The sequence below is a fragment of the Gavia stellata genome, chromosome 2 (assembly GCF_030936135.1).
Source record: "Gavia stellata isolate bGavSte3 chromosome 2, bGavSte3.hap2, whole genome shotgun sequence".
Lineage (NCBI taxonomy): Eukaryota > Metazoa > Chordata > Aves > Gaviiformes > Gaviidae > Gavia > Gavia stellata.
This window is the reverse complement of record NC_082595.1, coordinates 33,943,608-33,968,945: the sequence shown is the minus strand read 5'-3', so window position 1 is coordinate 33,968,945 and position 25,338 is coordinate 33,943,608. Positions and strand designations below refer to the sequence as shown.

The 25,338-nt window shown below is 37.2% G+C and overlaps 1 protein-coding gene across 7 annotated transcripts in view; it reads left to right on the top strand.

The window, feature by feature from the left end:
- The window catches only part of AFDN (afadin, adherens junction formation factor), a 133,106-nt gene that overhangs the window by 46,447 nt on the left and 61,321 nt on the right, over positions 1–25,338 (top strand). For 4 of the 7 annotated variants that reach the window (XM_059835836.1, XM_059835833.1, XM_059835832.1 and 1 more), the window contains 9 exons: positions 3,273–3,384; positions 3,796–3,963; positions 5,521–5,565; positions 12,039–12,133; positions 12,849–13,111; positions 14,678–14,747; positions 16,872–16,990; positions 22,576–22,637; positions 24,661–24,866. In XM_059835836.1, coding sequence (XP_059691819.1) covers positions 3,273–3,384; positions 3,796–3,963; positions 5,521–5,565; positions 12,039–12,133; positions 12,849–13,111; positions 14,678–14,747; positions 16,872–16,990; positions 22,576–22,637; positions 24,661–24,866 — 1,140 coding nt within the window. The remainder of the gene's footprint in view (positions 1–3,272; positions 3,385–3,795; positions 3,964–5,520; positions 5,566–12,038; positions 12,134–12,848; positions 13,112–14,677; positions 14,748–16,871; positions 16,991–22,575; positions 22,638–24,660; positions 24,867–25,338) is intronic. The other 3 variants (XM_059835838.1, XM_059835835.1, XM_059835834.1) reach the window with 1 other exon arrangement.

Genomic DNA, 25,338 nt, shown 5'->3' with positions numbered 1-25,338 from the left:
AATACCTGTAATAAAGTTCACTCACTTCTGAAGTTTCAGTTGAAAGATGAACATTGTAAGAATTTTTCTTAACACTTACGATTGGCAGCTTTTATAGTAAATGGCAGTTTCCTGTTAGTTGCTTGCTTTCATACCCTGGTTTGCGGTGCATCGAGCTGTGCCTTTGTGTCCACTTCTAAAGTGCTTTTCTATGTAATCAAGTAAATACAAGCTTGTTCCAATACACGTTTTGTTTGTTTCAGTTTGCTTGGTTTGAGTTTCCCTGAATAATATGGGGTTCACTGCACATCTCTCAAGATGTCAAATTAATTAGACAGTCTTCCAAGCTACCTATGCATATTCACTTAGGGCATAAGACTTGAGGCATTTAGCAAACCAGTTAACTCTTAACAGTAGAATCTTGATTAGACTTTCATTTTAGCGTGCTTTTATTTTTCACTTGAGGATAAGGCATAAATAACTTTTTGTAATGTCAAGCAAAAACAGTTCATGGTGATTAGTTTTTCTTTGTTTTGGGGGGTTTTTTTTTGAGAAATAGACATTAGAGGCATGAGGCATTAAGTATTTTTTTAGCAAGTTCCATTGTTTTGGGGGTTTTTTTCAGGGATATGTGCAGAGCCTGTGTTCCCAGCTTGTAAGGAAAATTGAGGATTAATTAATTTGAATAAGCAGATACATTAAAACATACAGTAGATAGGAGTTTTTTTATTTAAAAACCATTAAAATGACAGAAGAGCTTGTTGAAGACCTATTATAGTATGGGTTTTTTTGTGTGAAACTTGCTAAGGATAGATCTGATAACTTGATCTGTAGCTATTACTTATCACATTAAGTATTTGAGTATTATCTTGTCTTACTTGTTTATCCCAACAAATGCCTTGGAAGTTAAGTCCTAAGTTGCTATGGACTTCATTTAAATTTCTTAGCTTGTATTTTCTGCTTGTTTCACTGCATTCTAAATGAATAAAAATAGATTGGAATGACTTTATGATAATCTGTACAGGCTCATGAATGCAATTATGAGGAAGCAGAGTATATTCTTCTTAATTATCTGTTATGAATTTGTTTCAGTTTGTAGGTTGTCAGCTGACAACCTGCTTCCAAGACTTGTGATCTTAAGCTGGTTTTACCCATCTCCATTTCCTACGCTGTTGTAGAAATCAGGGAAATGCCTGTGCCTGATTTCAGCAGTCTGTATGGATTCAAATTCATGAAAGGATATTTAACTGCATCTTCTATTTTTCAAAATGAAAGCAAATCTCTACCCATGAGCCAAACTCCAGTCGTAATATAAACTTCTTCCCATGTTTTTCCATTATTCTAAAATGTAGGAATTTAAGCTCTGTGGGTGACACTGAGGCAGCATTCACCTAAAACATAGACATGCTTTCTAAAATGGCTTCATCACAGTTACAGGCCTCCTGGCCTGCATAAGCTCAGATTGTGGTGGTTTGTGCCTTTCTGCGGGTTAGGTCACACACTTTTTAAGTGAGGTATGTCTGAATTATCAGCTAACGCTTCCTGAGAGAGGGGAGGAATGGTAACTGGCTGGGAGGGATTAGTGTTTTTGTGACCCCTTTTCTCTAACTTACCTAGTTTACCATTGCTGCTGTTAAGCCCAACGCCAAGTACAGATGCTCATCCAAGTTCCAAGGCAGAAGTAATATCAGGGTCAAGTAGTAGCACCTATGTATTTATCTCATCTGTACTCCAACTTCACTACATCTGGGTTTTCTTTGGTTTGCTCCCCAATCCAGTACTGGGCAGCCCCTGGTACGCATGCTGTAGCATGTAGTTCTTGTAACTAGTTACCTTCTGTCTCGAGGGCTTTGGAATTTAAAAAATGTTGCTTGTTGAATAAGGCAGTGTTACTTTAATTAGCTAATCAAAATTATCCCATAGGTATAATTGATTTTAAAATCTGAGATGTGAAATAGAAAAGAGTGGTTTGGCAAGATAACATTTGAGTGTAGATGTGTTTCTGTTTCCCTTCAGTTTATGCATTTTAATGTTTTCCTCGTTTTATAATATCTTGTCTATTTGAAAATCTAATTTAAAGATAATTTAATTAGTCCTATGTTTAGCCAGGTTTTGCATAGAAAATGTTTTAGGGAAAGGCCAATGACTCGATTACATACTTTTGATCTTAAATGTACTTGTTTCCTGCTTGGAGGAAGATGAAAGGATGTTTGAGGTGGATCTGTGAGAACTTAGTTAACACTGAAATGGGTTTGGAGATGAGGTAACAAATAAGAGTGGAAAGCCTCTTGAAGGCTGCACGATAGTAGGGTGCAGTAGCCAATAGCTGCATTACTTCAGAAGGTGTCACCTGGGTCATAGTTCATAGATGAGAATAATTTTGAGTAGTTTGTTTAAAATAGAGCTGTCTATGCATTTAAATAACATCGTTAGGATCACAAATGAGGGAGTAAAATGCATTTTATTTTTTTAATTCAGTTTTGAAAGTTGTATCTTTAACTTAGAAAGTACTTTATGCACTGTAATACTGCCTGTCATTGTTTTTTATGCTTGATCGCTGTGGAGAGTGGTGATGCAAATGTGCATGAAATCACTGGCTGTGTCTCCTTTAGAGTGAGAATCAAGGTTTCCCCCTTCCTCTACCTTGTAAGGATATAGCTGTCAAAGGTATGAACAGTCTATGGTTCTGTTCCCAAAGTATACTTACTATTGGTTCTTCCTTAAAGCTAGACAGCATGAAGCAATTGTGTGAAATGTTCCAGTCATGCCCTTAGGTTTCTGTGTAGACCAGGTAAAGGTTGGGTAAGACAAGGGTGCAGGAAGTACCACGACATTCTCTTTGCCAGCTTGTGTTGCCATTTCTAAAGATACTTGCATGTTGCATTAGCGGAATGGCAGTAGCAAAATGAAAAGCTGATTCCAGTGTGTGAGATAATAAAGAAAACTTCAGGGTTTTTTTTTCTAACTACCACTTCCACAGATAAAATTATTCCAAAAGGAAAAAAAAAATTGTTTACTGGAAGATGGTCTTGTCTACCTTAAATGTAACTTGCTTTCCTTTGCTTTTGAAATATATCTGGTGTTCTGGGAAGTGTGATTTAACTGTAACAAGAGGCAAGAGAGAGGGTTAGAAAAAGTCTTGGAAAGCAAAATGCAATTCAAGTTACTGAATTCTTTTTATCTCTTGTTATTAAAAAGAAAAAAAAAAAAAAGAAATTAGAAGATATTCCCCTGAATCCTCTGTTCTAATTGTCCACTACCAGCTCTGAAAACTGATAATGGTTCCTTTCTAGGTCATGCTGCCTCCTGGTGCTCAGCACTCTGATGATAAAGGTGCTAAAGAAACTATTCTTGATGATGATGAGTGTCCACTGCAGATATTCAGGGAGTGGCCTAGTGATAAAGGTATGTCAAAAAAGCTTTAAGAGATTTCTGTGCCTTGAGTGTTGTAAGCCATGGTGTGGACCCCCTGTAAAGTAAGAAATTGGAACATATATTTTAAAGCGTTTTGTTTTCAGGCACTTTTAATACTAGGTGCTTGTAGAGTTATTTACTATTTCATTCAGCACTGTTTATAGTAATACATCTTTAGACAGTATAAGGGTTTTACATTTCATCCTAAAGTTGCTAAATTATCCACTGTGGAGAAGTATGCTATTACTCTTTTAAATAGTTTTAACTTAAAAGTAACTACATAAAGAAGCGTCAGGAACTTAGTAAGCTGAAAGTAATCCTATGGAACACTTACAAATTAATAGATGTTGGATGTATGTTGTTCACTGATAGACTCAAAGGATGTATAATGCTGTGTTTTAGGAATACTAGTCTTTCAGTTGAAAAGGCGGCCTCCTGATTATGTCCCAAAGAAATCCAAGAAAATAACTGATGGAAAGCCATTAAAAGGGAAGGAAAGAGTTGACGGGTCTGGCTATGGCTCTTGCCTTCCTCCTGAGAAGCTACCATACCTGGTAGAATTAAGCCCAGGTAAGAATTCTGGTTATCTAATAATCTAAATTACATTATTACATAGTCATTTAGATTTTCCAAAAATAAGACTTTCATTGGAAGCACAAGAAAGTCTGTTGGCAGTGTAAGTGAACGCTGCATCAGTTGCTCTTCTGATGTCAGATTCTGAATTGGAGCTAGCTAGAGGTAGAGTTGCATATTGCTCTAATATTGAAATCTCCTCCAAAGAGGAGAAATGATTGACTAAGACTTTGTCTCTATTAGCATGGCTTCAAGTATGAAGTATTAAGTGTTTCAAAAACAAAAAAATCATTCAATCTTCAACTTCCTTTGGGTTTTGGGTTTTAAAACTTGATAATAAGTAAAATAGTTTAACGTGTTGTCTTGTGATTTAGGGAGGGAACCAGAAAAGCACTGCTTAAATCTGGTTTGGTTTACATTTAGAAGTATACTGTAGCATACCTAGTAAGATAGATTTGACTGTGCCATACATGAAAAATACATTTTTAGAAGGACAAGAATATGAATTTTTAAATCAAACTTATTTGCTAAACATTTTTCAGCCTATATAGAACCTTCAAATTTCTAGCAAGGCTGGGTTTTATTTTGGCATCATTAACAACTCTCTGGGCCACGCTGTAATTTACAGTTAATTTTATGACCTAGGAACAGCCAGGGAAACTTGATTGTTTATAGCACAACAACTGATAAAACACATACAACTTCTACTCTTAATTTCTATTGTTGTCATGTTTAAAGATTTGGATATGGACTTCATTTTTAGTGATTTAGTTATTTGCAGATTTTTTTCCTATTAAGTGCAACTTGGGTACACTCAGGTATCCAAATTGTAAATCACTTGTTTGAAGTCTGGTTGTTTACCTTTTGGGAAGCAAGGTTGGAAATTGGTGCTGAAAACTTTAACTAGAACTGCAAACAAAAGGTTAAATTCATAGTCAAATAGTGTGGGTTGTTTTGTTTGTTTGTTTTTAAAAAAAAGCCAGATGAAATTGGCAGTACACAGAATATATTAAGTGTATTTTATATTGTGTTCTATATGCTGAGGTTTAATTTGCATATTAATATTTTGGGTTCTTTTAATAGTACTTTTGATTTCTCTTCTTGTGCTCTAAGCTCTTACTCTTCGTGGAGCCTAGTTGCTTTAGTATTAAAACGTTGTGCTTGGGCAGTGGAGTGAGACATCCATTAACTGCGAGAGGAAAAACAATCTGAAATGCCACAGGTGGCAACACTGTGTACTAAGCCTTTGCACATTGCCTGTGGGACTGACCTATTGTTTGTGTTTTTCTTCTAACAGCTTGTTGTCGTTTTCTAAACAATAACGATTGTTTCATTCAGTGGCTTTCTAGTACTGATGTCTTTATATTCTGTGCAGTTTCTAGAGTTGAAAGAGTTTAATGCACTTCATCCTTATAAATTGAATAAGGTTTGTCTGACTACAGTTTCACCCTTTCCTGTCTTTTCTTTTCCTGCCCTCTTCCGCATGTTCTGCATGGTATCTGTCCTGCTGGTGCTGCCTTCACCTGGGTCCTCTGCATGTGTTTCTAACCCCAGGGAGAAGGAATCACTTTGCCTACTACAACTATCACGCTTATGAAGGTAATGCTATATTTAATACTGTTCTCTCATGAGTCACTAAAAACATCGCTGGCTGTAAATCTTTTGTTTCTTTTTGACAAATGAAAGGCTATCTTGCTTATCTTTTTTCCAAGGGACTGCTGCTGTAAAGTAGTTATCTGTCTTGTCAGCTGCCATTTAATTATTCTATCTGTGAACAAACATCAAATAGATCATGAATGTGCTACCTCCAAAGGGTTCAACCTTCCAGCTAAGGTTAACAACTAAATTTCATAGGGTGGTTTTCAAGCAGTGTTGTGGTAGAAAGAAAAATATTCTTTGATCCATCTTCTTGCAGAATTCATAGTTAAAAAGTGAATTGGGTAAATGGCATGGAACTTAATTGTGCTTTTCAGTGTTTGACCTTGTTGATGAGTGGATGAAATCGGTGGTGATTTTTATGTGAAATAGTGTTTGGACCACTGGTAAAGTGACCTCACTTTTTGCTCTGTGGTGTTCCGTAGTATCCTTTGGTATTTCTACTGCCTGGTTTGTGGTGGTGTCTAACATGAACATCAAGGAGATTTAGCCATATTAGACAGTTGAGTCTTGTTCAGTTTTATCTGCAGCATTTGAAATTGATAACCTAACCTGTAAATCTTTATGGATCTTTGAGTCTCCTTAGAGTTTAGAGTAATGTGCAGATACGTCCTGGTTTGGGCAAATAGACAAGAATATAAAGCTATTTTCTTCTTCATCATGAAATGTCTACCAAAATACTTTTTCCTTTTCTTGGTTTTTTAGCATCTGTTTCCTCATTTTATTTTCTAGACTGCTATAAAAGTACTATATGTCTCTCAGTGTTGCTCACCCTTTCATGGCTGTGGAGTACAATACTGGGGTTTAAAGAACTCTGTTCAAACTTATGCCTCCAATGCTTAACTCTTTGATTAATTCAGACTTCCATTTCATTAACATCATTATTCCAGAGAGCAGAAAAGTTCTGTAGAGTGTGCTGAACTAATAAGCATAGATGAGCTCTGCAGGAACACCTGACATTGAATAGAAAGCTTGAAAGTTCGTTGCATCTTACTGGAAAAAAAATACTACAGTTTCTTAATTCTTTATCTCAGTATGAAAAAGAGGTCTTAGAACTCTGGATTCCAGTCTGTCTCTTTGGAACAATGCATTTCAGGATACTTGTATTTATTATAGAAATAACTCCTGTAGAGGTGTCCTTCTGTCAAAACATTGGCTGTTTATATTCTTGCAGAGGAACCTGGCACACTTCAGTTTCATGCCCTGTGCAATTGCACAAATTCAGTGTTGCTACTGGAAGTATGTCCCGTTTTCCACTTCTTCACAGCTGCTGACGTTGCTGGTTGTATGACTGTTTTATAGACTGAAGATCAGATTCTGCACAGTACGGTAGAGGATGTGCTTCAGTAGCTTGTGGCTGTAAATGTGGCAGTCAGCAATTGTCTCTGTCTTCTGAGTCATGTAAATGAACCAATAAACTGAGATGAATCTGATAGTAGTAGAAATAGACTGGATAGACTGAAGTGAGATACAGCAGCACTTTGAATAGCTGATACTGTCTGTGTTATCTGTGAATATGGCTGCTGATGAGTTCAGGGGTGTTATTAACTTCAGTTGTTCAATCAGAATATTTGAAGGCTGAGAAAAATGACAAAAAGCTGTTTTTTAGGATGTGAGCCTCTGAGATTTATCCTGTGAGCCTCAGATAAAAACTATAAAGCATTTTAAAAAAAAAAAAAGGTAAAACCTTAAGGCTTTTCTCCCTGCCTAATCACAAAAAAACAAAACTGAGCTGTAGAATTGACAGCAATGGGAGATGCTGAGAACATGCAGGTATAACAACTCAGAAAGGGTTGCAGGAGGTTGGAGAAGCTTGAAAGCCTTGGCCAGGGTGGTTTCCCTGGCCAGCCTTCTTTTAAGAACAGAACTGCAGTATGGTATGTGGTAACACTTTTATATGTTAGTTCGAAGAGGAGCTTTGTTGTCTGTCACATTCCTCACTGAATCTTCCTTTACCAAAAATGTTTACTATTGGCTCTTTCTGCTGGAAGCGCACATCTTGTCTGAAATTTAAGAGCAGAATTATCTCCTGAATTTGACATTGTATTTCAAATTTGCCCCACCAATCTCTTAAACGTCTCACTGTCTAAACTCTTAACACTCAGGAACTTGTGCAGGAGATCCGCTGCTTTTCAAACGTGGATTTAACTAATTTTTAAATCAATAGGTGCAGTCCCTTATGTGGACGTTTTTGTTCAACTTTGGGCTTACTTGTTTTCTATGATACGATCTTCATCTTTTGGTTTAGTCTAATTTTAAGTCGATATTATTTCCCAGCATTGTTTCAAGCACTGGATTAGCGAAATCAATTGAAATTATCATCTTCAAAGTGGTGTAGTGTTGAACTTTTAGTGGTCAAGTAATGCATTTAAAATATATATCCATGAAGGGAGGCCTGTCTTGTCTTTTTCTGTTGTTAAAAAAATTTACACTTGTATTATGAGTCACTGAGTTGATATTCTTACAGTGACTATTCACTTCTGTTCACTACACAGGTGGATTTTGTTTGTTTGGTTGGGTTTTTTTTATAACACTGCTATTTGAAGTGTGAATGTTGACTCGTAACTGCATAAACTCAGTCATGAGATCTATTTGTATTGCATCCTTAGCATGGAAAGTGATAGAAAGCCACAGTTTTCACAGGTTTTACATAAACAATTCCACTAGTGACTGTAGGTGAATAGTAATATACTGTGCATCTTTTTACTCTACACTGTGTGTTTTATAGTGGTTTTTACTGTACATTTACATGCTTTAGTGTTTTTTGAAAAACCTTTTTTTCTAAATCACTGTTTCCTGCCTGGTCTTTGGTGATAAGGTCTGCTTTCTGATTGAGGGTTACCTCTTGAAACGCAAGTTTTCAATCTGCAATAGGCAGTATGTACAGATGTATATGTATCTTTGTATGTGTACTTCTGTCATGGGTGGAAAATGACTTGTGAAATTTATTACAAATGCAAACTGTACCAAGTTTATTTGAACCCTCATGTGATGTCACCAGGAAAAGCTCTGTCAGGTAGATAATTAAGTTTAATGTATGCAGTAGTGGCTAACTTGGTCTCTGGAATCATAGTTCTTGCTTCTTCAGCTTGTGTCTGGGAGGCGTGTTCCAATTCAATTTTCTAAGCTTAAAAAAACCCAAAACACTAGACATTTTCTGCACCTGTTTGGCTCTGCTAATGTTGTTCACCCATGGGTTTCATAAATAGAATACAGGCCATCTTTCTGCCATGCCACGAGTTTACTCATGCACGTATATAAACCGAACAAGTTTGTATAGAATTCATACATTTCACTTATGCCTCTTGCTGCTTCTTCTGTATTGTTTATTAATGCCTATCTTTCTGAGAACTTTGACCTTTCAAATTTCTGAATTAAAAGAAAATTATAGTTGTGTCAGGTAAGAAACCCAGATACATTACTCCCTTTTTTTTCCCCTCACAAATTCTGGACGTTAAGTCGTATGACTTAGATTGTTACGTATTGCCTTTCTGAACCATCAGAAGTCTTCAAAGCTTGGTTCTTAGAGGCTGAGAACAGCCTTCTTGGACTGTCTTGGTTTGGGGAGCAGGGCTTTCCCATAGGTATGGCAGAATCTGTAGCCCACTGCAGTGAGGTATGAGGAATGCATTCCAAACAACATTTAGGTGAGCTTCCAGCTGTTGAAAAACAGGAAATACAAGACTTTACATTGTAGTATAAGGCAACCTTCGTTCCCTCACCCAGAACAGAAAGGCCTTTCGTCCTTTTTAGAATTTGTAGTAGTTCTCTTAAAGGTTAAGATCCCTTTTACTGTAGGAATTGGCTTTTACTGATGGATGATTACATGTGTGCTCCAAGTAACTTCCAGTAACTCCTTGAATTTTTCTTGTTTTCCTCAGAAATAAAAAAAAGTGTTTGTAACTAGTGCTATGGTTTTAAAGTAAGCTTGGTTTTGGTTGGTTTTTTTTTTTCTTGTTTCTCTGGAATGTCCAGTGTAACAAAAAAGTCTTAATTTGCCTCAGCAGAGACATCGTGATCCTAAAATAACTTTCTTATGTGAAAGCACATTTTCCATGACATGCATAAATATTGAGGATATACAGTGGTGTGAGGTAAATGTATATTAGTGGGAACTTGGTATTCATTGATTAGTCACAAGTGCTGAACTCGGGAATGAGATCCAGAAGTTACCTCAATTAACCACTTGAAAAACATAATATTTTATCATGTATTTTACAGAATATTTCAGAAATATGTAGGAGTATTTTAAAGTTTTGGTTTTCTTTTACGATGTCAAAAACGAAAAAGTACAGGGCGGGGGGGGAAGTACGTTTAGTATAGAGGTGAAATCACTAGACCGTAAAGCCTGTTCTCTAATCTGTATATAAAGGGCTTAGGAGAAAGTGCCATAAGAAATTAAGAACAAAAGCCCAAGATAATTAGCCCTGATTTTTATGTCACTGGCTTTTGAAATTCTAGTGTTTTTACGTATGGAATTAAGGGTCCTTGCCTCCAAACTGAATCTTGTATCTTTTGTGAGCCACTGTTACTAAACTGGGATGTGGGTAGAAGGAGGAAATGTTTGACTTTTGGATTCATAAATAAATAAATGAAGGAGGTACTTTAGCTTTTGACGTAGAAGTTGTGGAGAGATGACATAACAATCCAGAGGATTGGGAGTAAGCAGCCAAAAGTATTCAGTAGCATATTACATGTCTGCGTTTGGTGACATTGAAGATGCAGCCATATAATTTCTGATTAGCATTGTCAAGTATTAATAACTGCACACAATTTAAATTGCTGAAGATACTGTATAAGCATTACCTGTTTTATGGTACAGTGATATTAGATGTATGTCTCTATAGACTCATATATTGGGATTTAATAAAAGGCTTATCCCTGTACCTGAAAAATGTTTAGAGGACTGAGTGCTCTTACGTTTAATACTTTTTTTTGGTGATGGATGACCTACTACTGTTATGGTAGTGATTCTAAATATGTTCAATAACTGGATATTACTATAGTATCAGAACTTAACTTTGGTATTTATAGTTCTAGTCTATGGTCTGTCTTTGCCTGATGTCTTAATGTCCCTATAACATCGTAACACCCCTAAGAGAAGCTTACTACTAGGGGCACCTATTATAATTTTTCCTGTGTCAAAATCGTGTAAAACTCTGTTGGTATCATTCTTCGTTGATAGCCGGATTCATCCCCCTTCCATTCACTTTGTATTTTCTGTTCTTTTATACTGTTGTCTTCCTTTCTTTGTGTCTTCTGGTTTTAGTCAGTGTGTAGTTCTTAACTGTTAAGTCTTCTCTGTGCTGTTGACTCTGATTTCTTTAAATACTGTTCATTGAAGGATTGATAGAGGGTTTCATAAACTTAAGTGAAATTTTATGGTTAAATGGCATGCATTCTGACTTTAATAAACAGGTCCTGGTAGTAATGCTAGGAGTTTACAATTAGATTTATGGAGGTTCTGTTTACATTGACCTTTATGTAAAATTTGAAGATGACTAGTATCCTATAGGAGACAGTATCACTGTATGTGCCATGGTCTTAGTAATGCATTCTCATGCCTTTTTGGGATGACTTAAATTAATTGTTCATGTCCACAGGTAACACGTTCTTTGTCATGCAGCCTCCCTTTTTTGCATCCTCCCTCTGGAGGAAAAATTGGAGAGAAGTCAGAAGTGACAGTATTAATTTAGTATCTGATAGTATTAAAAGTTGCAGTATTTTCTGGGGAGTGGGGAGGATTTATATGTATGCCAAAACTCATCAGTGCTAGCCTGTGAAGGCAGCAGCTAAATCCTGTGCTGCATCCAGCGTATCTTGTTAATTTTATTCTGTTTGGACAATATGTACTTCTGGGGGGAGGAGGAAGACGAACTTTGTCTTTGACCTCGTTATCTGCAAGATGAAAATATAGGTCACTGGGACTATAAAGATAAGGCCAGAAGTGCTGTGTATCAAGACTAAAGCTGTCATAGATAAACATTTTGTAAGATTCTCTTTTAACATTGCCCTACTTCAGTATCTGGTGAAGAGAAAACAGTTTGGCATGTTGGCCACCTGACAGTAGATATTGCTGATAATCTGTGCTTTTAGTAAGATCTATAAATGTTGTTGTTGTTGTTGTTTATTTTGCTTACACTACTAAGGAAATAGAGCACTCTTTCAAAGTATGTTCAAGATAGTAGTCCTTGATTACTTTGTGCTCTGCACTTGCAGAAGACAGGCGCTCTGTTGCATGGGCTCTGTTTACTTTTCATGTTTTTACAACTACTAAATTCCCAATAAATCTTCAAAGAATGTCACTCAGTTGTTTTTTTGGTGAATGTTGCTACTTTGAACTAAGTCGCAATAATGTAGAAATATTGTGTGAGCCTTAACAACTTGCTAATTAATATTTGTCATTTGTTGTACAGATGGTTCTGACTCCAGAGATAAACCAAAGCTCTATCGTCTACAGTTAAGTGTCACTGAAGTTGGAACTGAAAAATTTGATGACAATTCCATTCAGGTATGGGGGAAATAAAGTAGACTCAGATAAGAGAACTGATGTGATCTTCGGTCAGTTATGTTTAGTTGTGGAAATTGATTCAAGATTCACAGAAAATTTTACTATTTAATTCTTTTAACAGTTATTTCAGACTTTCTTCTCAGATTCATATTAACAAAGAGCGGATAAGTAACTCTTCAAAGCTAGAAGGGTAAAATATTGCTGCAATTTGATGTTAATGGTCAGAACACTTTGATTTATTTTATTTCCTCCCCTTTGCTTTAAGAAGAAAGTAAGGGTTTCATCATTTAAAAAGAGGTGTTCTTTTTTGTCACCGGATCAAATGGTATGTATCAGTGTTACAATAACTGCTTAATGGCTTTCAAGTCCTAGTCTCAACCCCTTTGAGTGAGGTAGGATTTCTTAAATGTATAAAATAAGCATAGTTGTATGAAATTCATGCCAGGGAGTCTCCTGTAGCACCCTGGGTCCACGTCAGTGCAGTTAGTTGACTTGTAAATACTTGCATTGTGAGATTTCACATCAAAACAGTAAGTGGAAGAAAACAGTTCTGAACTCAACTAATTTTATGTACCAGTCATCTGTGTTAAATTCATAAGCAAGCAAAGTTAAGTTACTAGTCTGTAAATAGGGAAAGCTGCAGCTCAATCTTTTTGTTTTAATTTCTTCTGTAGCATAGTTTAGTTTATTCGATGTTAATTAATTCTATTTCCAGTTATTTGGTCCAGGAATTCAGCCTCATCATTGTGACCTCACTAATATGGATGGAGTTGTTACTGTAACACCGAGAAGCATTGATGCCGAAACCTATGTGGAAGGTCAGCGTATTTCAGAAACCACTATGCTGCAGAGTGGAATGAAAGTTCAGTTTGGGTCATCTCATGTGTTTAAGTTTGTGGATCCCACTCAGGACCATATTATTCCTAAAAGACCTATCGATGCGAGTCTTATGGTCAAAGGTCCAAGACACAAACCTGGGTGAGTACAACGATTTATTTTCTTCCCATTGAGGTGAAGGGATAAGCCTTAGAAAAAATAGAGAACGAGAGCATCGTAAATGGCCTATGACTAGCGTATGACTTTAAATGAGTTCTGAGTAGCTGCTTTTAAGTATTAAATATATAATAACTATTTCAATACTTGAGCTCCACCTTGTGATTTCTTCTAGGATTAGCAAGTGTCTTTTTCATTAGGAAGTATTCAGACAAGTTTTCCTGAAGCTCATTTCTGTGTTAAAAACAGTGGAATGCCTTATTTTAATGTATTTAAAAATTCATCCAACCTCCAGGAAAAGTGAAGAATTAGCTGAATGTTTTCAAAGAGCCTGGTTTTAGTTTTTTCTCAGGTACTTTTAAAATTCCTCTAGAGGGATTTGGAAGTTAAGTAGGGTAGTCACGAAATGACTGTCAAGATAGGGAACTAAATGTCTCAATATAGCAACCATTTTTTACAGTGTGATTACTTACCTTCCACTTTGTGTTGCAAGGGCTCACAGTCCAGAAGTCCATCCTGTTGTTTCTCTGTATGTTCATGTTTTTGATAGGTCCATAATAAAAATACTGATTATGGGTTTAGTGACTTGTAGAGGCTCAGGTATTCTGTTCAGTGGCTGTAGAAATATTCAGGAGAAAAAAAATCTTAAAATCTGACTATATAGCATGGAATAAAATACATCATATCTTCCATCCTCTCTGGGTCCAAATGAGAGTACTATTGTAGTATGCTGTGGTTTAGAAAAGAAACAAATTGGCTTGGAGATGAATGAAGGATACCTAGGAAAAGAGGCTTTTCTGGCTAATCTGCTGAGTTAATATAGCTGTATACTTTAACCATTATTATTTTTTCCCCATTTTATTTTAATGTGGAAGTACACTGTGTGCTTGTTGTAGGACCTGTCTGCAGGAAGACCTCCAGTCATTTAACTGTCACATTTCTGCTTAAATCCGGAGTTCATTCTGTATCTAGCATGCAGATCAATAAACAAATGCTCTTGTCAGGTTTACATAGTCAACTGCAAAGCACTGTACTACTGCAGAGCTTTACCTGGACAGCAAAATCTCTGGCAAAGGGCTATTGCAGCTTGGACAATCAAAATTTTTTTTAAAATCTTTAGAATAAGCAGATAATAAAATGCATTACTAAAAACAATTTACATTCTCAAGATTTTTTTACACTTAGTACTGAAGAGCTGAGCAAAAAATTGTAGCAAGTCTACTACAGTGAATACAATACCTTGAACATGTTTTTGTGTGGTTTTATTTTATATTATTTATGTTTATGTATATTTATGTTTATATTTTCTTGCTTGACTAGGAAAAAAATGTAACTAAGAATCTGTTTTTTCCAGAGGAAATTAGCTGTATAAATATTCGTAGTGTTTTTATGTAAAGAAATGATACAGTGTTTTTAAAAGTGAATATTGATTGGGCTTATGGTATACCTCTTGAATTTTAATTTACTAATTTTAGCTACTCTGTTCCTCGTTTGTTAAATGTTGAACAATATAATTTCTAAAAAGTATTTGAAATGTTATCTTGCTTTCAGAGCTGTTCAGGAAACCACATTTGATCTGGAGGGAGATGTTCACAGTGGAACAGCATTACCAGCAAGCAAGGTATGCTAAATTATGACTAAATTAATAATAAATAATAAAAGATTATGTGTAAGTTAGGTCAAAATTATAACATCAGTAGTATTTGGTGAGTGTGGCCAGTTCATCATTCTCCCCAGCCATTTCCTGTTGTGGATGGACTTGGGGTGGAAATGCACATGATAACCCATGCTGCGCGCCGCCCCCCCCCCCACCTATCCAACTATTCTGTTTAAATTTGTATTAGGTTTTGGCATGCATTCGTTACCAAGAACAGTAACTTTTTTTAGAAAGGGAATAGTTTCTCCCCAAACTGACCTATTGAAGGCAGATTACATGCAGGTAGAGCTTCATATTAGACTTGATACATAATTTTCTCATGTACGCAGCATTTGACATTGTCATCTGTGATAGGGTAAATAAATGTTTTATATAAAATATGAAAGCATGTTCAATTTAAATTTAACTAGGCTTTTAAAATTTAATGGATGTGACTTTTGACTTCAGTAGAGCTCCTTTTGTACACACATTAACTAAACAAGCTGTCTCTGCAGTCATAAAGATTTTATGAAGTGATGATCTTTTCTTGCTCTCTTTCTGCACTGTGTGTTTCTGTTAATAAATTCTGTGCCAGAGTTGCATTTTCCAAGAGCAAATAGAGTAAAATGACACAATAGTTAATGCCTTTCTTAGTGCTATGATCACACACCTCAGATGAAATGAGAGAATGAGTTATTTCAGCAGTATGAAATGTAGTAGTCTTCCCAGAAATGCATTTCCTTTTATGTTTTGTTTCTACTGTTATCAAATTGAAACACTTGTAAAGAAATTTAGTGATATTGGTGTGGCAGTGTAGGTATTAATAATACTCCGATAGATTTGAATGTATTTGTTATCTTTTTTTTTTTCTTACTACAGACTTCTGATTCAGTTTTTCTCCGTTGTTTGTAGCTTTGTTTGTGACAATACTTTCTCTTATCTTGGATGCATTCTTCACCTCTGATTGATAGGAATTTATTTAGTGACATTTCGGAAGGAAAAAGAGAAACTGCTCAGAATTGGAGTTTCTGATAATATTATAGAAAAACACTTTTAGTATATCTTAGTATTTAGGGAAGCTTGGGAAAAATTTTTTTTTTGAGTTGTACTGTTTGAGAATGTGCATGACATCCTCTTAAGTCACTGATGAATCATTTGTTTTCTTACAGTCTCTCTTAGGAGTTTGCTTTTCTATTTGGAAAAGGGGTAGCAATAACTTCAATGAAAGTTCTCTGAGACCTGGTGATAAAAAGTGATTCGTGGATTAGCGTGGCAGTACTGAAAAAACTATTTTGTTCAAACTCTTGTTTTGAGATGCACTTTTTGGCAGGTTTTCTTGTGTCAAAGCAAATTATTTAGTCCTAGAAATTTCTTAGGAAACATGGAAACACTTCATATTTTACTGATGTTTTGTTTTCAACTGTTTATACTGAAAAATAATTGCTACATATTTTGCTGCTTAAAGCAGCATTTTTTTCCCCTTCCTGATAGGGTTTGATATAATCGGAAATCATAAATTAAACAATTCCTATTAAGGAGCCTGTGACACTGAAAGAAATCAAATGAAATTGTACGTAAAAAAATTTCATAGTTTTGCCACTTCTTGTCTTGGAAAATTATGTCCTGTCTAGCAGATCAGACTTTCCTTAAGAACAGGGTAAGTTACGGCATGGATCAATAATGTAAGCACTTGGAGCTATTGCAGAAGCGCAGGGTAGGGGAGCATAGCCAGTTTTAAACCTGTTAATATGTTTAACTTTGTCTCTTAGTTAAAGTTTTCATTAACAATTCATTCTTAGTTTGTATTGATAACTATGCAACTTTTAAATAAAGACATTTGAAATTTTCATTATATGATCTGGCAACACATTAACAAATAGCTGTTCCTTGCTGGCCGTTGTCATCTTCTGAATTGCAAGTGTGCTCTTCGATGATTCGTTGTGGTGAAAATACCTGCTGAGCTGCTGGATTCTGTGCTGTACTCTTCTGTTCTGTTTTCCCATCTCTTTCCAATCCTCAAATTGACACTTCATTTTAATAGTGCCAGGCACAAATACTGGCTAATCCAATGTTTGCAAGCTAAACACCTGTCCTGCTGTTTTGAATTAGAGCACCAGCAGGCTTGATGGTGACAGGACATCATCAGCATCCAGCACAGCCGAACGAGGAATGGTGAAGCCAATGATTAGAATAGAACAGCAGCAAGATTACCGCAGACAGGAAAACAGGTAGGAAACGTGTAATCTGTTACTTCTCATAGTGGAAAAAACTGGGTACATTTTTCTGATACACCAAGCAGTGTGTTAAAATATTTTAAACTACCTGATTTTCCCTATGGAAAATGAGATTTTCTTTGAGATCTCACTCCAAATAAAACCCAGGATTAACAACCAAAGCAAAAAACTTCAGAATATTAAAAAAAATTATTCCTTTGCTTCAATATTCTGTTAGTAGTAGTTCTCTTTTTGTAAAGCCAAACTGATAGTCGTGTCAAGTCGTGCCACACCACTGTTGATTTGTGGCCAGGCATGTCATATGAAATGCTTTTAATAACAAAAGTACAATTACTTGAAATTTTCATTTGTCAGTGGCAAGATGATGTGATTTACTCTGGAGACAGAAATAACCAGGTCATTCCTATTTCTACCATACTGTTGTTGGCAAGTCTTGTGAGCAAGAATTTTAGCTACCTCTGAATACTTGTCTTGAAGTTATGTAATTTGTAAATACATATAACACCTCCTTCATGATTTTTGCTTTTATGATTTATTGGCTGTAATTAGGTATCCCTTTTTTTGCTCATAGGTGTCCCATTTTGCTCATAGGCCCTTTTGTCAGGTACAGAATGACGCTTTTCATGCTCTGCATATTCAGTTTGTTTCCAAAGCCATTGTGGAAAACACTGACTTCAAATTGTAAGCCATTTTCTTGCTATTCAGTCTCCATGTATTCATAATACCTTGTTCAAATTCAGTTTGTGCCCATCCAAAAGGACTCAAGTCCTTGTTAGACAATGTCTTTTAATATTAACGTTGCTTCAGACATTGTCTCTATACCTGATGGGATGCATCCAAAGATGCTGGGAGTTGGCTGACATCATTGCAAAGCCACTCTCTCATCTTTGAAAGGTCGTGGAGATCAGAGGTACTGAATGACTGGAAAAGAGCAAATACTACACCCATCTACAGAAAAGACAAAGTCGAAGATGCAGAAAATACAGACCCATCAGCATTAACTTAGGCCCTGGGAAAACTGTAGAACAAGTCCTCACAGAAGCTATTTCAAGGCACGCAAAGAACAAGAAAGCGGTTAAGAAAAGACAGCATGGATTTACTAAGGATAAATCATGCTTGACCAACCTGACTGGCTTCCATGATGAAACTACTTGCATAGTTAATGAGGGAAGAGCTCCAGGCATCATACTGTGTACCTGATTCTAGCAAGGCATTGACACAATCTCCCTTGTTGATAAGATATGGTCTGGATCAGTGCACCGCAAGATGGGTGGAAAACTGGCTAAAATGCCAGGCTGAAAGGGTGATGGTTAATGGCTCAAAGTTTAACTTGGCAGCTGGTCACGAGTTGAGTTTCTCAAGGTCAATGTTGAATCTGATACTGCTCAGTAACTATATAAACAATCTGGGTGACAGGATTGAATGCGTCTTCACCAAGTTTGTGGGTGATACCAAACTTAAAGGACAGCAAATAAGCCACAAAGAAGAGACCTATGCAACAAGAATTGCATGAAGTTTAACAAAAGTAAATGTGAGGTCCTGGACATGAGACAGAAAATGCCAAGAGCAATGTAAGCTGAAGTCTGACTATTTGGATTGTAGCTCTGCTGAAAAGAACCTGGGGTCCTGGTGTACAGCAAGCTAAACTTGACTGAGCAATGTATCTTTGCAACAGTGAAGGCAAACTATGTCCTGAGCTGCATCAGCAAGAACACAGCCAGCAGATAAAGGGATGTGATTATCCCACTCTTAATTGGCTCATGTTAGGCCACATGTGGAATACTGTGTCTAGTTTTGGTGCCCCCAGTTCAAGAGAGAGATTGAAAAACTGGCAACAGTCCTGTGAAGGGACATCTCTACCAAGATGATGAGAGGATTAAAGAACTCGATGTATGAAGAAAGGTTGAAGGGATTGGGTTTTTTCAGTCTAGAGAGAAAGTGGCTCAGGGTGGATCTAATCATAATCTTCCAATACCTAAAAGGGTAATTATAGAGAAGATGGAGGTGCTGTCATCACAAGGATGCTGGCTGACAGGTGAAGAAGCAGTGAGCAGAAGTTGCTTCAGGGGAGAATTGTCTGGGTATAGGGAGCGGGGGGGAGGAATCTTTACTGTGAGACCAAATGAACATTGGGATATGTTGCCCAGAAAACTGGTAGAATCTTCCTCACTGGAAATTTTCAAGATTCTGCTTGACAAAGCTCTGGATAAAGCCCCGCTTTCAACAGAAGGTTGGAGCACATGATCTCTAGAGGTCCCTTTCAACTTAGGCTTCTGTGCGATAGTTTTTTTCTTTGGAGTCCAATGTCTTGGTTAGTTCTGATAAAAAGAACATATTTATGAGAAGAATGACTGGGTACCTAGAGGTGGAATTACATAGCCTTGAGAAGAGAAGGCTCAGGGTGGATCTTATCAATGTGTATAAATACCTAATGGGAGGAACTTCTTTACTGTGAAGGGTGATTGAACACTGGAACAGATTGCCCAGAGAGGGTATGGAGTCTCCATCCTTGAAGATACTCAAAACCTGACTGGACAAGGTTGTGAGCAACTTGCTTTAGCTGACCCTGTTTTGAGCAGGGAAGTTGGACCAGATGATCTCCAGAGATCCCTTCACACCTCAGTGATTCTGTGAAAAGAATTTTTTTCAAATCTTAAGAAAAATACAAGATTGTTTTCCTGTCTACATAAATCATCTCTTAAATTTAGATGAACCGTTATGATAAATGGATGAATGGTAAGGTGAATGTGCTGTAGGGTTAAAAAGTGCAGTGGTTCAAGTTGTAAAGCTTCTAGTATGAAGCTTCTAGTAACTTTAGGTGGATTTATTATTCACTAGACAGAAAACAGAGTTCAGAGGTGTGACTAGTAGAAAAAAGAAAAAAAGGGCAGAAAACTGTACTTCCACCTGAACTGAATTCCTGATGTTCTAGTGTTTTGTAGCAGGGACATCTTTTAAATGCTTTTGGTGAAATTACAGTCGAATACAGCTTGGTTCTACTCTGCACTCTCTTGTTAGAGTGCCTGAGCATCTTGAGCATCTCTTTCAGAACTGTTTTTATTAAGGTTGTTGAAGATTTAACTCCTTGTTGAGTTACTACTGTTTTAACTAATTTTGCTCTCTCATAAAAGATCAAGAAAACTTCCTTGTGAACTTTTTATAGCCTGTCAGAAGTTCTTGAGGCTCCTACTGTTAATATTTCTTGAGTTGTAGCTATGCATTTGTATGTGTATGAAGTTTATTAAATTTCTGTATTTCTGCCTTTCAGCAAGAGCACGTGTTATAAAGAGGATTATCTTGTGCTGTAGTTGCCTATTTTCGGCATCTGTGAGCTGCATCTTGGCTTTATTTTGTTTTTTAAAACTTTTAAAATTCCTTCTGAAGAGAATACACATAGTAGTCTTACTGTTACTATACACAGGGGTTTTTTTCACCTTGGTACCTGCGTGCAGAAAATGTTTTGAGAGGCATCCAAATTGCACTTAGATTTGTGACAGCTACAATTGCAGAGATTTTTTTTTTATCACCAGCATTGACATTGATATTTTATTTCTGTGTTATGTCTTACATATATACAGTATGTGTTGTGTAATTACATTGAGAGTTACTTATCTAAATACCACATTTCTATCACATGCGTTTTTCAGATATATTCACTGTGGTGAGATTAACAAATTAGCAAAGTCAGGCTGTCTAATTAGGAAATGCCAGGCAATGAGTTGCTGAAGTAAACTGGATTCTTTCCCTTTGTGGATCTATTTCGTGAATCTTTAGTTAGGCTTCCTCTGGGATACTCTGGTCTCGTTTTGTGAACTGTAAGGACAGTACTCATGGAGTGAAGTAACTGCTATGTTAGTTTAAAAAAACCAAATAATCTTCACTGAGCAGTTCCAGGTTCTTGTTACTGTACAACTAGTCCACCTCTGTTCTAAGTGTCCTCCTGTTCTTGTGTGTGTACATCAAAGCTGTTCAAAGGTGAATAATAAGGCAAATAGGACTTCTTTCAGCCACTCCCTGAAAGGGTTGAAGACCAAAGATTAGAACTTGGCTGCCTTATTTTTTCCTCTCTAGTTTCTAGAAGAAACAAAATTTGAAATCTGAGACCATAACCCCAATTAACTTATTGGATATGGTTCTGATTGCAATGTGATTCTGTGAAATAAAAGATGATGACTATTTAGTTAAGGATTATGGTCATACAACCCTGTTAGATAACTGACTTCAATTAGCATGAGCAACCATATAATCAAAAAGAAAAAAAAAGATCATTTTTTGCCTTGGGTAGCCTTCAGGAGTTCTTAAAAATGTGTTTGGTTGGAAATGAGAATAGTGATATATAAGTGGTGTTAATGGAATGCAGGCACTTAACCTGGTACCTAATTTTAACATTCCTTACAAAAAACCCCTTTGTTTTGCTGAGCTCTTTTTTAATGATAAAGCATTATCTAGGTGGCATAACTGAGTTCTCTGTTAGTTTAGGGTTTTGCAAGTTGTTTTTTTTTTTAAAAAAAAACATAAAACCCAAAACCCTTAGTTTTTTGATCGAATATGTTAAAATTTAAGTTTAGATCTTTGGACATCAGCCTTCAAAGTTGTCTTGTTGAATTTTTACTACAGGAGATAGCTGAATAAAGGCAAAGATTGTCAAATACGGCCAAGTACATGCTTTCAGTGTCCTATCTCTGCTTTGTGGCATAACTAAAATTTTTCTGCTTTTTTCTCAGGATAATGAGGCTTATATAATTATATTACATTCCTTTCTTTATCAAAGTTGCTGGGGAAGGTAGAAAGCTACCTATTGTGTTACATGTGGTTAAATAGGGCTGTTGCATGCAGAAAATGTTAAGCTTTTACATATTTCCTAACAATGGGTGCCTAACTACAGAGAACAGCCCAATTAATCCTTTTGCTTAAGGGAGGAATGACAACTATGCTTAACCTTTTGCAGACACCAGAAGAATCAATTTTCTGTTCATTTTTCTCCTCTGTGACTTCTCTAATAGGTACTGATAAGAAAGAGAGCTGCAGTCAGTTTAAGTAAGGCCATAGTTCTGGGGCTCATGGAACAACTGCTGTTTCTTAAGATAGCATAGCGACAACCGGGTGAGAGTAGGGGCTAGATTTTACCTCCTTTTCCTCCTTACCAGAAGAAAGGACAAATAAGTTGACCAAGTTCTCATCGGTTTTGAGAGCATTAAAGATCGCAAAGTACATTTGTTGTAACCGAGCAAATGCTTCAGGTGAAGCTTCGTTTGCTTTCTTTCATGTGTCCATGAATAATTTGTTATTTGAATCCTGTCAATGGCAGCTGGCAAACTGATCCTATCAGTCTGCCAGACAGCGCAGAAGAAGATGTTCATTAATAACACAGACTCCACAGTTCAAGTCTGTATTTTGATCTGTTGTGTTGTGGGCAAACATAGCTTGAATGATTCCAGAGGAAAGGTAAAAAAAGGATCATTCTGGGAAAAGATGTTGTGTCAGCATTTGGAACCAGTGTATTTGGAGAAATCTGTCATTTTGCAGTGGAATTAATATCAGCCATGTTGATTGTGTGTTTCAATTTTCATCTTCTTTAGACCTCAGGATGCCCATGGACCAGAACTGATACTACCTGCCAGTATTGAATTCAGGGAAAGCTGTGAGTAAATTGTGAAGTTATAAACACTAACCTGTTGACATGTTTTTCCATAGTGTAATATTTCGGTCAGTTTGAAAACTTAAAGGTAATTTAAGTAAACATTGAAAAAATAATGACTGAACAGATGATAGCTAATCCAGTAATTGATTTTGTTGGGGAGGGTGCAGAGACACTTCAGATATTGGGACGGGTTCGTGCATATCTAATTCTAATTAGATTTCAACTCTTTATCTTCAGATACTCAAATTTAACTGTGAAAAAGTTGTTAATCCCACCTTCTCAACAGTACATTGAATTCATTCTCTTCTATACAGTTCTCCATTCCTTGGATAATAGATTGCATCTTGGTCAAAATCCATTTTATATGAAATCTGATTAAGTTTAAATTTTCATTTTAAACTTAATTTTTTGTTATCTTGGTCCCCATGTGTTGTGGTTTAAGCCCAGCCGGACTAATCACCACACAGCTGCTCACTCGCTCCCCTTCCTCAGCTGGACAGGAGAGAGAAAGTATGAGGAAAAGGCTCGTAGGTCGAGATAAGGACATAGGGAGATCACTCACCAATTACCATCATGGGCAAAATAGACTTGACTTGGGGAAATTAGTTTAATTTATTACCAATCAAAATCAGAGTAGGGTAATGAGAAGTAAAACCAAATCTTAAAAAAACAACACCTTCCCCCCACCCCTCCCTTCTTCCCGGGCTCAGCTTCACTCCCGATTTTCTACCTCTCCCCCCGAGCGGCGCAGGGGGACGGGGAATGGGGGTTGCGGTCAGTTCATCACACGTTTTTTCTGCCGCTCCTTCCTCCTCACACTCTTCCCCTGCTCCAGCGTGGGGTCCCTCCCACAGGAGACAGTTCTCCACAAACTTCTCCAACGTGGGTTCTTCCCACGGGCTGCAGTTCTTCACGAACTGCTCCAGCATGGGTCCGTTCCATGGGGTGCAGTCCTTCAGGAACAGACTGCTCCAACGTGGGTCCCCCATGGGATCGCAAGTCCTGCGAGCAAACCTGCTCCAGCGTGGGCTCCTCTCTCCACGGCTCCACAGGTCCTGCCAGGAACCTGCTTTAGCATGGGCTTCCCACAGGATCACAGCCTCCTTCAGGCATCCACCTGCTCCAGCGTGGGGTCCTCCACGGGCTGCAGGTGGATATCTGCTCCACCATGGAGCTCCATGGGCTGCAGGGGGACAACCTGTTTCACCATGGTCTTCACCACGGGCTGCAGAGGAATCTCTGCTCCGGCGCCTGGAGCCTCTCCTCCCCCTCCTTCTTCACTGACCTTGGTGTCTGCAGAGTTGTTTCTCTCACATATTCTCACTCCTCTCTTCTCCGGCTGCCGTTTCCCGTTTTTTTCCCCCTTCTTAAATATGTTATCACAGAGGCGCTACCACTGTTGCTGATTAGCTCAGCCTTAGCCAGTGGCAGATCCGTCTTGAAGTCTGCTGGCATTGGCTCTATCAGACATAGGAGAAGCTTCTAGCAGCTTCTCACAGAAGCCACCCCTGTAGCCCCCCCTGCTACCAAAGCGCTGCCACGCAAACCTAATACACCATGTTTTTAAGGTCTCAGATCTGGTAGAAAAATAATCATACCAGAGATTTGTCCAGACTTCAGATACTGGAAAATAAACAGATTTGTGAGTAAGCAAAGACAGATTTTTATTAGTATAAAATTCCCTGTCATAAGGGAACTTTGTAGGAATAGAATGGACAAGAGAAATCTTGCATTTTCCTGTTACCTTGAAGATGTAAATTTTCAGCAAAGAGATAGGAAATAGTAGAGAAATGTTTCCTAATGGTCAGATTTTCTAGCTTTATATAGCAGTGTGGTGTTACTGTGCTGGAGTGACTGTAGTACATAATGGACACTTAATTTAGAGTTCAGATTCCCGTATGTTGCTTCCTCTCTCCCCCTCCTCCTCCAAAAAGAAGTCCTTTGTGCCCCAAGTTATTAAATTGTTGTATTTAATTTTCTTTCTGTCTTTGGCTTTATGACATGTTTTTTTTTCCCTCTACAGCTGAAGATGCCTTCTTGTCTGCCATTATAAATTACACAAATAGCTCCACAGTTCATTTTAAGCTGTCACCCACGTATGTTTTGTATATGACATGTCGGTATGTATTGTCAAGCCAGTACAGACCTGACATCACTCCTACTGAGCGTACTCACAAAGTCATTGCGATTGTCAACAAGATGGTGAACATGATGGAAGGAGTTATACAGGTGAGTTTCTCTACAAAAACATGTCAAGGGAATTAAATACATGGTGTAGATTATCTAGTAACCTTCTCAGTCTTTTTCTTAGTGTTTAACCAACTGTTGTTAAGGGTCAGACTAATACCTGCGTTGACTGTCCATGTGAAGGTTTGATTTTGTGTCAATGAATAATATGACTGGTAAGAAACTCTCTCCTCAGCAGTGTGGGAGGCTAGGGAGGGGCTGTTGCTCTAAAGGTGTGTTCTCTGACAAGAAGTTATTCATCTGTTTTCTAGAAGGTAAGGTCTTTGCAAGCATTTCTGAGTATGAGCTCTTGTGAAACAAGTTGTATGTGCTTATTAAAGAATATCATATAGATAGCAGTTGTTTGCACTGATTGATGCTTGAAGTGAACGTATTAAAAAGAAACGTGACTTTTGAATTTTGATCCTATTACTTCTACAACTTCTTGTAACTGCAAGAATGGTAATAAAACTAG